This window comes from Elgaria multicarinata, chromosome 3 (assembly GCF_023053635.1).
Source record: "Elgaria multicarinata webbii isolate HBS135686 ecotype San Diego chromosome 3, rElgMul1.1.pri, whole genome shotgun sequence".
NCBI classification, from domain to species: domain Eukaryota; kingdom Metazoa; phylum Chordata; class Lepidosauria; order Squamata; family Anguidae; genus Elgaria; species Elgaria multicarinata.
Genome location: NC_086173.1, coordinates 149,997,234 through 150,008,300, shown reverse-complemented (window position 1 = coordinate 150,008,300; position 11,067 = coordinate 149,997,234). Strand labels below are relative to the sequence as shown.

Sequence of the window (11,067 nt, the reverse complement as noted above, 5' to 3'; positions counted from 1 at the left end):
GGGCCTGCGGGGGGGGGGGGGGGGGCTGAAATCGCCCCACACCCCCTGCAGTAGCTCTATGTTCATGCATATCAGAGGAGTTTTTCCTGCAATGGAACAATTGAAGGGATCTTGCGGTCTCCACCTTCCTTTGACTTGATGTGCCAAGTTGGGACAATTGGCAGCCACCTTGCAAGATTTGTCAAAAATGGTGTGTGTGTGTGTGTGTGTGTGTGTGTGTGTGTGTGGGGTGTGAGAGAGAGAGAGAGAGAGAGACAGACAGACAGACAGAGAGAGAGAAACTCCTAGATATAATTATCAGAGAGTAGGTCCCAGCCATCACAGTGGGAGTTAATTCTTTATTAGGTTGATTCTCCTTGCTGCTTCGATAGCTGCCAGGAGAAGCCACCGTAACGTTGAGAAGGAACAGGAAGGGAATCGTTCTAGAATCTGCCAAGGTTAGTGCACACAAAGGGAGAAAGCTACCTTACATATAATGGGACTTCCTTCATAGTGCACATGCGCACTGTTACACTTCTTGTCTTTTTTTTTCCAAATGGCCTCCTTCCCCTCAAAGGAGTCGAGCATCATCCCACGGCCACATCCTTGAAAACACATCCATTAGTGGCTTCCCTCTAAGCCCAACTCCAGGCCACATTGCAGTACCTTTTAGGAATAACAGTCCAAAGGGTCATCCGTTACCCGAGATTACACATAACCCTAGGTGGCGTGTGAGTCACAGCCGTGGGTCTACGCGGGCCATTTTTTGGTGGGGTGCTGGTAGAACTGGTAGGGTGAGAGGGCAACGCTTCTTGCGGCAGAACATTCCTCGCAACAGGGACGGGATTGTGCGGTAAATTCTCCTTGTGAGTAGCAGAATGAAGTGGGTGCCGAGTGGTAGATGGGTTCCCGGCACCGGTTTGTTGCTGGATGACAATGGCATCAGTCAGCTTGTTCAAGCTGCTGACGATGCCCTGCAAAATGTCGCAGTTTGTGCGCATCGCCTCCAAACACTGTCTTCTCTCCTCCCTGCTATCTGCTGCTTCCTGCTCAAACACCTTCAAGAACTTCTCCAATACGCCTCTGTCACGGCCCATCTCCTCCTGCTCCATCCTGTACTCGTCTTTGGCCTGCTGCATAAAGACTTGGAACATGCTCTCTGCCCTATCCCTCTTTTTCTTGCTCCTCATCATGGAAAGGCGGGTTCCAGGAGGCAGCGAGGCCTTTGGATTGGTGGCAACAGCAGCAGCATCTGTGGGGAAAACCAAACACCATCATGGTTTCCAGAAATGGAGAGAACATATACAATTACCAATTTTCAATACACACACACAAACACAAAAGGAGAAGGCTTTCAATGGCTATTCATCCAGATGACTGTATGCTACCTCCTGTATCAGAGGCAATATACTGATGTACACCAGTTACCGGGGAACATGGGTGGGAGGGTGCTGTTGCACTCATGTTCGGCTTGTGGGATTCCTGTGGGCAGCTGGCTGGCCACGGTGGGAATAGAATGGTGGACTAGATGGACCCTTGGTCTGATCCAGCATAGCTTGTTTTATTTTCTCTCTCTCACACACACACACACACACACACACACTTTTAACTCCGAAAGTGAGACAGGGGAATTTGCCTCATTTCAAACTGTACAATTATCACCTCATTCTACAGCATAACTACTGTATATTATTGATTTCTATATTCTCTCTGTCTGTACTATAATCCAGATGTCTAGATAATTGTAGGGCTGTGCTCCGCTTCTCTTCGGTTCAGAGAAGTAGTAGCAAGGCGGCCTGATTCGCCTCAGAAAAAGGCGGAGGTGAAGAGAGTTTGGGGGGGGGCTGCGGATCGAGCTCCAGATGCAGGTAAGTGGGGGGGAGGGGGACTCACCTGGCGCTGCCGCCGGCGTCACAGTCCCTGCGGCGACAACGATGGAGACAGGTAAGGGGGCAGGGAGGAGGGAGGCTTACCTGCGTCCGTCGCAGGCTTCAATTGAGGCCCCGGTTGAAGCTGGAAGTGAAGGCCGAGGCCTCCTCCGGCTTCAAGCCGGGGCCTCAATTGAAGCCCACGACGGATGCAGGCAAGGGGGTGGGGGGGTTGGCCTACCTGGCGCCACCGGCCATGCAGCGGCAGCGGAGCCAAGTAAGGGGGCAGAGAGGCTTACCTGCGTCCGTCAATTGAGGCCCCAGTTGAAGCCGGAAGTGAAGGCTGAGGCCTCTCAATTGAAGCCCGCGACGACAGACACAAGTAAGGGGGTGGGGTGTGTGGCTTACCTGGCGGTGGCGCCACCACTACCATCTATGCGGCGACGGCTACAAGGCTGGATTTCGCTCCGCAGAGCGGGAGACGGGCAGATCGACCCGAAGAGGATCGGGCCCGATCCGGGGAGTCCGTGCACAGCCCTAGTTAATTGGATATGCTGCAATGCTGAGTCATCTGTACCCAACCCCATTTCAGGCATATAGGAAGACGCTGTCAAGTATGTTGTGGACAAAAAACCCAAAACTTGTGCACTTGCATTACATACCCACGTTGTCTGGGGGATCCTGAGCCTCAGGGCTTACTTGGGGTCTCTGAGAATCCAGATCTCTTCCTGTGTTAAATTTCAGGGGGGAAATAAAGCAAAGATTTAAGAGCAAAACAGAGCAACACAGATAAAATTAAATTGTGCTGCCCACTGCTGCACAACAAGACAAATGCGTTGCATGCACCAGGGCACACATAAAATACAAAATTTCAGAGTAAAACACAATTAGGGTGCAATCAATCACCCCATTAGATGGAAAAATCCTATGCTGTTCCAGGCTGTTGCTGGCAAAATGGGAGGAGATGGCGGGAACAGGTGATGGAAAAGCCACAGGATTCTTCAGATCCTGACTCCTTCTCTCCTGCTCCCTTCCCCATTCACCAGAATGGCCCCTATGAGGTCATCCAAGATCACCATGGTGACCTCAATGCAGCTGGGAGGGGCAAAGAGTGTGGGGAAAGGACTGGAATAAAAAGTCCCCTCCTGAGGCTGTAACCATATATATGGCCTCAGAAGGAAAACACTGAAAAATCCTATGGTCCTGAAACGCTCTTCCAGTAATGTGAGTTTCCCCAGAGAAAAGTTGAATTGGAAAATTTTCCTATGCAAATTAGGCTAATTTGCATCAGACCAATGCATTTTTATTTATTTATTACATTTTTATACCGCCCAATAGCCGAAGCTCTTTTTTTTTTTGGGGGGGGGGGGAGAAACAGGGAGTTTTCCTGATTTTTTCCTGTTTGTTCCCCCAGGCCTTGACATCTCTAACTATGAAACTTTCAAGCTTACCTAATGTTGCATTTGTATTTGCAACTGGCATCTATTTGTAACTACTAGTGAAGTTGCACAATGGATATTTTTCTGTGGAAAAATAAAAGCACTGGGGGAAAAAACATTCTGGCCCACCTCACTGAACATGGTAGAAAATCAGTGGGCCTCTTCAGAAGGCACCTTAAACCACGGCTTTAACCATGGTGGTTAAGCCAGAAAGCCAGGCTGTGTTCAGAAGACACCTCAAACCATGGCTTCAACCGTGGTGAATAAGGCTTTTTGCTTTATTAACCATGGTTAAAGCCATGGTTTAAGGTGTCTTCTGAACGGGCCCACTGTAGTCACTTGGCACACAAAACTTTGTGATTTCTCCAGAACCCACCCTGCAAAAGCAGGACAACTCTCATTCACAGTGAGATAGCCAATAATCCAACTCTTACCACTGCCTTCATTGCTGGCTTCCTCATCAACTTGTATAATGTTAATACCGTCTGTCTCTGCCATTTCCTCCTCAGCACCATTACTAGACACCATTCCATCTCCGGTGTTGTCTGAAGAACAAAAAGAAGGCCATAGAAAGAGACCACAAGCCTGCAAGCCAGTTAAAACGGTGTCCCAAAATTCTCCTTTTACACCAACCACAAACATTGCCCACTCCCAGGGATGATCATCCCTGATGGAAGCTCAAATGCTACATTGGAACCCCCCCAAAATTAAATTTCGTGCCCAAAGCCCCCACGTTATAAACAATGCCACAGAACCTAACATTGATTAAACAGGAAAACTCACACAATAGTGCAATTACTACAAGTCTCTCTTTAAAAAACAAATGGGGGGGGGCTCTGCTGAGTATACCAACAGTCAAACTATGCCCCCCAGAACCGGTATGCCTTAAGTGGAATTTCCTATCACTACAAATTAGAGAGGCACCAACCCTTCTAGGTTTCTGGCGCCTACTGAAAACATCCTTTTTCTGACAAGGATTCCCAAGAAGGTAATATTTTGTCTACAACAATAACAAACAGTATTTAATTGCGATCTTAGACTATATTTTTATGTATTGCTTAGACATGTCTTTTAACGTAAACAATTATCGTTAAATAAGCACCGTTTTGGTGAAATATGAAAAGGACAGAATATATAAAGAAAAAGGGGATCTGATGGGTGGAATGGCCTCTTGCCACCCTGCTAACTTACCAGGGCTCTCTTCTTTGAGATATTCCCCGATGTTAATCATGGGCAGATCCTCGTGGGAGAGATGTTCCTCTGAACTCGGAGGGTCGGCTACAGCTCCCTGCCGTGGCCCACGCTTGAAATTCAGGCTGCGGGAAACCCGCTTGGGTTTCACACTCGCATCCCCGCGGAGGATGCGATGCAGCTGCTTGTAAAATGGGCAGGTCACCTTATTGCTCCCGGGCCTGGAATTGTGACCGATCACACGCTTATACTCCAGCCTCATAACTTTGGTCTTGGAGCGGCACTCCACCGCAGTGCGGCGGTGGCCTCGGGCGGCCATCTCCTGGGCGATGTATTCAAAGAAGTCTATGTTTCGGTGGCTGCTGCGGAGCTGGTCTTGGATCTTCTGCTCTCCCCAGATGTCCAGCAGATCCAAGGTTTCCTTGTGCCGCCACGAGACACCACGGCCTTTACGGCCATTGCCGGTGCCCGCGTTGCCGTTATCAGTCATCTGTTAAAACAGAGGAAATAAAATAAAGGATTGCGCAATGCTAATGCAGGGTGGGAAACTTGGGAGGATTGCCAGCGGGTGGGGGAAGCTGGCACAAGGTAATTTGCAGCAGTGGTAGCCTTGTGCTGGCTATGGCGGCAAAGATCTGTCCCAGGCGACCCCTGCTTTTAGAACCGAGCCTACTTCTTCAGCTACACAACCTCATTCTGGATTTATTTATTTACAACATTTATATACCACTCAATTACCCAACACAGCTTCTGCTTCTTGTTCACTCTAGAGGGTGACAGAATTATCGGGAGAGTTTTGAGATGGAATGTTGGAAAGTGGCTCTTACAGACACAACATAAGCCAGAGTATAGGCTGCCATTGAATCGTGGGTTGTTGTGTCATGTGAACCTAGCCACACTAACAAACCATGGTTTGTCAACGGCAGACAACCCAGGAAGAGAATCCATGGTTTATTGCTGGGTTGTGAACCGTGGGTTGTTCGTGGTTAACAAACCACGGCTTGTTAGCATGGCTGAGTTCACAAAACACAACAACCCATACCCTGGCTTGTCGTGAACCAGGTCATACACTCTGTGGGGAGCCTCCTACCTTATACTCTTGGGACGCCTCATCCATGGGAAAGTCACTATGTTCCCATGACTCCCTGGAACGTTCACGCAGCAAGCCAATGAGAGCTTCCTCTTCCTTGCACAAGAGTTTCAGGGACTCATGGTGCCTCTCACGCATGCCCCCTTCCGTTCTCTCTCCTTCCTCCAGTTGCTGAACTGCTTCTGAACACAGAGGACAGGAAGCATCTGCAGACTCCCCCCAGTACCGGGTCAGGCAACCTTTGCAGAAGCTGTGCCCACAGTCATCAACTATCACCAAATCTTTAAAGTATTCCAGGCAGATGGGACAAGTCGCTTCTTCGCAGAGCTCCTTGACGGGGGCCCCAGATGCCATGGCAGCCTCTCCTTGAAGCATAACAACAGCCGCCGTAATTTTATTTCCAGTCTTAAACGGTGGCCAGGTGTTTCCTTTCCGGAAAGTGCCTCAGCGAGGAGTCAGGCATACATTGAGCTGGAATTAAAAGCATGGCAAAATAAGGTTCAAACAAATCATGAGTCACAAGGTTAACATGGATGGTTTTGTTCTGAAGGATAACAATCCTGCGCATGTTTACGCAGGAGAAAGTCAAACTGCACGCTTACTCTCAGGTAAGTGCATCTAGGGTTTCACCCAAAAAAGATTAAGCAGTAGGTGAAGGGCTCCTGGTCTGGAACAGGGCATTGTCAGGCTAGAGATGGTGCCTTTAACCCTTTACTTCCCAATGTGTTTATTTATTTATTACATTTCTATACCACCCATTAGAATCACAGAATAGCAGAGCTGGAAAAGGCCTATGAGGCCATTGCATCCAACCCCCTGCTCAATGCAGGAATCCACCTTAAAGCATGCCTGACCGATGGCTGTCCAGCTGCATCTTGAAGGCCTCTAGGGTGGGAGAGCCCACAACCTCTCTAGGTCATTGGTTCTGTTGTCATATTGCTCTGACAGTCAGGATGTTTTTCCTGATGTCCAGCCGGAATCTGGCTTAGTAGCTTACTCTAACTTGAACCCATTATTCCATGTCTCCTTCCCAATCCAGATTAGCCCGTCTGACCCATGCTTGTAATGTACACTTCTAAACAGCCATTAATGTAATTGTGTGAACAATGTCGTGTTTGACTTGGTTCTAAATGAGCCAGCAAAGCCACTTAATTAAAATATGTAAACAAAACCACAGGGCTCAGACAAAGTCTTTTTTAAAAAAAATACCAAAACTAAATCCTGCCAACTATGAAGTTACAAGTATGTGCAGAGTGCTTTTTCCTCACCTCCAAATATCCAAAACCAGGGGCAGAGACAGCTCTCAGGAAGCCCTTAGGCCTCCCGGCCTCCCTCCCTCTCTCTCTCTCACAACCCCCCCCCCCCCCCCGCAGAAGGCCCCAGAGTTTATTCCTGGCTCTCAGTATAAGGCAGCTTTGTATCATGTTCAAATTAAGTGTTACCTTTATAAGCACCAAGCAAGCAAGATCACTAGAATTACGCGATCGAGAGAAAAAAGAAGCAGCAGAATTGTGCAGGATCTACCATGGTAATCCTGTACACGTCTCCTTAGAAGCAAGTCCCACTGAATCCAATAGGGCTTCCTCCCAGGTCAGTGTTGTGAAATCAAACTGAACAGCAGCAAATGGGTTTGCTCACCCTTCTCTTTTGCCGAGAACTGGAGAGGAGGATCCTGTTAAAAAGAAACCTGTGGTGCCTCCAGACGAGTTGTGATCATGCAGCTGCCCTGCCTCCTTCAAGGCATTTTACAGCGTTCCAGACAGCGCCATCTTCCAGTTGGAACCCTCCCGTGTTTTCCCCGCAGCTTCTTCCGTCTTTTTCTTCCCCTCCCCTCTTGCTGCAGAAAATCTGTTAAAGGGGGGGGAGGAGGACGGAATAGCTGCACAATGCCTTTTGATTGGTAGCGCTAGGAGGCCGCCGCCATCTGGGATGCAATAGGAAGGACCCCACTGCCCTCCCCGCCCCTGCGCGTTGCCTCCGCTGTAGCACAGCGCACGGCACGTACGCTCTTTCTCGGAGACAAAGGGTGCTTCCAGACGGACGCCTCCGAGCGCTAGCAATCAAAAGCTATTGGCCAGCTGTTCCATTAAGGAGCAAAAGATGCGTTTTCTGTAGGAACCACCACCACCCCCAAAAAGGCGGTTCGAAGTGGTGGGAAAACACGGGAGAGTTACAAATGGACGACATCGCCGTCGTTGTCAGACCCTCCCCTCCCCCACCCCCACCCCGCCCGGAAAATTCCACGAACAAGGCGGAGCGATTGCACAATAAAAGCCTCGTCTGGAAACATCCAAACACAAACAGCTCACTGGGCTACTCCTCGCTTCTTTCTTCCTAGAACTCAGTCCGGGGGGTTTGGGAGGGAAGAAAAGGAGAAAGATAAAAAACATTAAGCCACAGTTTCCCATCTCGGTGCCCTCCAAAGGCCTTGGACAACAACTCCCATCAAACCCAGCTGGCCGGGGTGGATGGGAGTTGCAGTCCATGGCCAAGCTGGATTGTACTAGGCCCTTTGAAAGCCCTCCCCATCTTTTACCTCCTCCCCCCCCCAAAAAAAATCTGGTGGATAATCCAAAGCAGACAAGTTTAACTCATTGCATACCAGCCTTTTGGTGGTGGTGGTGGGGCTGTATGCCTAGTTTACGAAAGGCACACGCGCACACCCAACCAAGCCCCACCTAATAAATTAAACAAGTACCTCGCGAGTTGCTGGAGTAATGGAGAAATGAATTCAGTCCGATGCCTGCTCCGTATTGCTGCTGCTGCTGCTCCTGCGGCGGCTGCCCAAGAACAAATCCAAAGGAAATCGGGGCGTGAGCCGCGTTGAAAATTCGGAAGCCCCTCGCCTGTGATTGGCCAGGGAACCACGGCCAGCCCTTCGCAACATTCCAAAAGCTCCCCCGCCCAATCAGGAAGTGAGGCGAGGCAGTAAACTCTTTCCCTCCCCCCCCCCACGCTGGCCCGAGGGAGGCAGGCAGGTTCTCCGAGGGGAGGGGGCGAGAGAGCCGAGCGGAAGCGGCCGAGTTCGCGTGGAGCCGGATGGCTTAAAACTTCTTCGCTGTGCTGTAAATTTATGTTTTGGTTATCTTTACCACCCTAAGCTCTAAATAAAGCTAGATGATGATGATGACTAGCAGTATTGATACTAATAAAGTTATTAATTAATTAATAATAATTAATAGTTATTTAATTAATTAATAATAATAATTAATAGTATAACTATTAATAATTATTTATTTATTAATTTAGTTAATTAATATCAGCTACTCCCCAGAAACAGCTGGTTTCTTAAGCTGCCTCTGGAGGTGCTTCCCGCCCACCCCACTCCCCAAAACGTGGCGCCCCAAGCGAGTGTTGGTGTTGCTTGCAAACTTGCGCCAGCCACAAAGGCTTTGGCTGAGTTCGGACAACACGCTAATCTACGGTTGTTTCGCAGTCTGTTCCTATTCCCGCCCCCCTCCCAGTTGATTAGCGTGTCGTCCGAACTCAGCCTTTGAAAAGACCAGAAGCGCGGAATCCTATGCACGTTTAGAGGGAGGGAGGAGTCCTACAACTCCCAGTATTCCGCAGCCAGCAGGGAATTGTAGCTTTTTTTTTTTTTTAAGAAATCTGAATATGCATGCTGGCTGGGGAATGCTGGGAGTTGTAGGCCTTTTTTCCATAGCATTAACATGCCCGCTGCTAAAAGCGGGTCTTTAGCATTACCCAGCACATAGTGGGAACGTCTGTTGGACTAGCTAAATATCCTAATATGGACTAGATTAATTTAGACTTGCTCTTTTGCTTCTAGGCCTGCAAAGAATAGCAGTCTACAAATTATCAGCTGGCTAGGGGATGCTGGGAGCTATAGGCCCTTTTCCCAGTATAAGCATACATAGAATTGCACCCAGAGACATAAACTTCTCAATTTTTCATGGGTGGGGGCAGCAGCTGGAGCTAAACTTGGAAAAGGGAGGCTAGGCTTATTTGTTTACATTTTTGTTTATATTCTGGAAACCATCCCTCATCACCAATAGATCCTATAGTGTTTAAAGCCACTTATTATAATAATCACTGCTCAACAAAAATATTACGTTTTAATTATATTATACTTTATACAGTACCCCACCATCCATAGTCTTATACAATATACCAGTGTTCTTCAAACTTTTTTCCCCATGACCAAGTGTAATAATATCACATACCCTCAAGACCCTATTCCTGTACTTAGTCTGAAAAGATCTAACATGTAATATGCTTTTGACTCATTAGTCAAGATGTACTGTATTAATTTAAGGAGAGTCTTTATAATTAAGTCCCAGTGAGCTCTCTGGAAATTACTTTTAAGTAAACATGCGTAAAGTTAGATAGCTAAAAGTGTTTAATAGTAGCTAGATTGTGTCATAATATGTATACTATTATATTATTTATATAGTGTCATCAAGGCATATAGTGCTGTACTTGGTAAAACATACATACATACATAATTAGATTGTATGTATACATTTTTTATTCAGACATATTTAAAAGGCACCCCCCCACACACACACTGTAATTCCTAAATGGGCAACATTTTGTTCCACAAGGCCTGAAGGGGTAGGAGGAAATGAATCTGGAGGACGCTGAACCTGACACAAAAAGGAGAGCGGATTTTGTCTTGCAAAGATATCTGCTGGGCAGTTGAGTAGGAAGCAGAGTTTGCTTGGAGGTAATTCAGACCCCCAAACGCATAACACAGACAACTCAAGACTGACTGAGGAATCTGCCAGCCAGGCTGTGAGCTTACTTATGTTACCTGGCTGGGCATTACACACACACACACCCAGGAAATCCTGGTGGGGGCTTGAGGCCGCCCCCATAGTTTATGTCCCTGATTGCACCCTTATGGTCTTTTCAAAGCCCTTAGTGCAGGAACTGGGAACATGTAAGAACATCAGAAGTGCCCTGCTGGATCAGGCCAAGGGTCCATCTAGTCCAGCACTCTGTTCACACAGTGGCCAACCAGCCATCGGCTAGGGATGAACAAGCAGGACATGGTGCAACAGCACCCTCCCACCCATGTCCTCCAGCAACTGATGCACACAGGCTTATTACTGCAGAGGCCACCAGTGAGGGAGGAAGCAGCAGCCAGGCACCTCTCCACCGTGCCTGGGTCCAGCTCCAGCTGAGAGCCCCCTCCCTCCTGCTGTCAACTGTAACTGCTGAACTTTGCAACTAAGATTGTAGTGCCTGAATTTGCTTTCCTTTTCCCCCTCCTCCTCCTCCTCCCTCCCAATCCCCTTTCCTTTTGTGTCATGTCTTTTAGATTGTAAGCCTGTGGGCAGGGACTGTCAAGAAATACTTTTGTAAGCCGCCGTGAGAGCCTTTTTTGGCTGAATGGTGGCATAAAAATCCTTAAATAAATAAATAATTGCCTTGAATACTGGAGATAGCACACAACTCCAGGAATTTGTCCAACCCCCTTTTAAAATCATTCAAATTGGTGGCCATCACTACATCTTGTGGTAGTGAGTTCCATAAT

The 11,067-nt window shown here is 48.1% G+C and overlaps 1 protein-coding gene across 2 annotated transcripts; it reads right to left on the bottom strand.

Moving 5' to 3' along the window:
* Nucleotides 1–318: 318 nt before the first annotated feature.
* LOC134396019 (myb/SANT-like DNA-binding domain-containing protein 7) lies at nt 319–8,359 on the bottom strand. Of its 2 annotated transcripts, none has more exons than XM_063122341.1 (6): nt 8,266–8,359; nt 5,568–6,038; nt 4,478–4,967; nt 3,721–3,831; nt 2,510–2,575; nt 319–1,231 (listed from the first exon to the last, which is right to left on the bottom strand). In XM_063122341.1, the coding sequence occupies exons 2-6, from the start codon at nt 5,940–5,942 to the stop codon at nt 678–680; spliced, it is 1,596 nt and encodes a 531-aa protein (XP_062978411.1). In that variant the 5' UTR covers nt 5,943–6,038; nt 8,266–8,359; the 3' UTR covers nt 319–677. The 2 variants fall into 2 exon arrangements, with proteins under 2 accessions (XP_062978411.1, XP_062978412.1); XM_063122342.1 differs by lacking the exon at nt 8,266–8,359 and adding an exon at nt 7,206–7,753.
* Nucleotides 8,360–11,067: the final 2,708 nt, after the last annotated feature.

Bases quoted from the DNA above. Each gene is read 5' to 3' on its own strand.
- LOC134396019 (XM_063122341.1), bottom strand. From the start codon at position 5,942: ATGCTTCAAGGAGAGGCTGCCATGGCATCTGGGGCCCCCGTCAAGGAG. The intron at 3,832-4,477 runs GTAAGTTAGCAG...TTTGTTCTTCAG, and splicing joins TCTCAAAGAAGAGAGCCCTG to ACAACACCGGAGATGGAATG. The intron at 1,232-2,509 runs GTATGTAATGCA...TTTTCCCCACAG, and splicing joins GGATCCCCCAGACAACGTGG to ATGCTGCTGCTGTTGCCACC.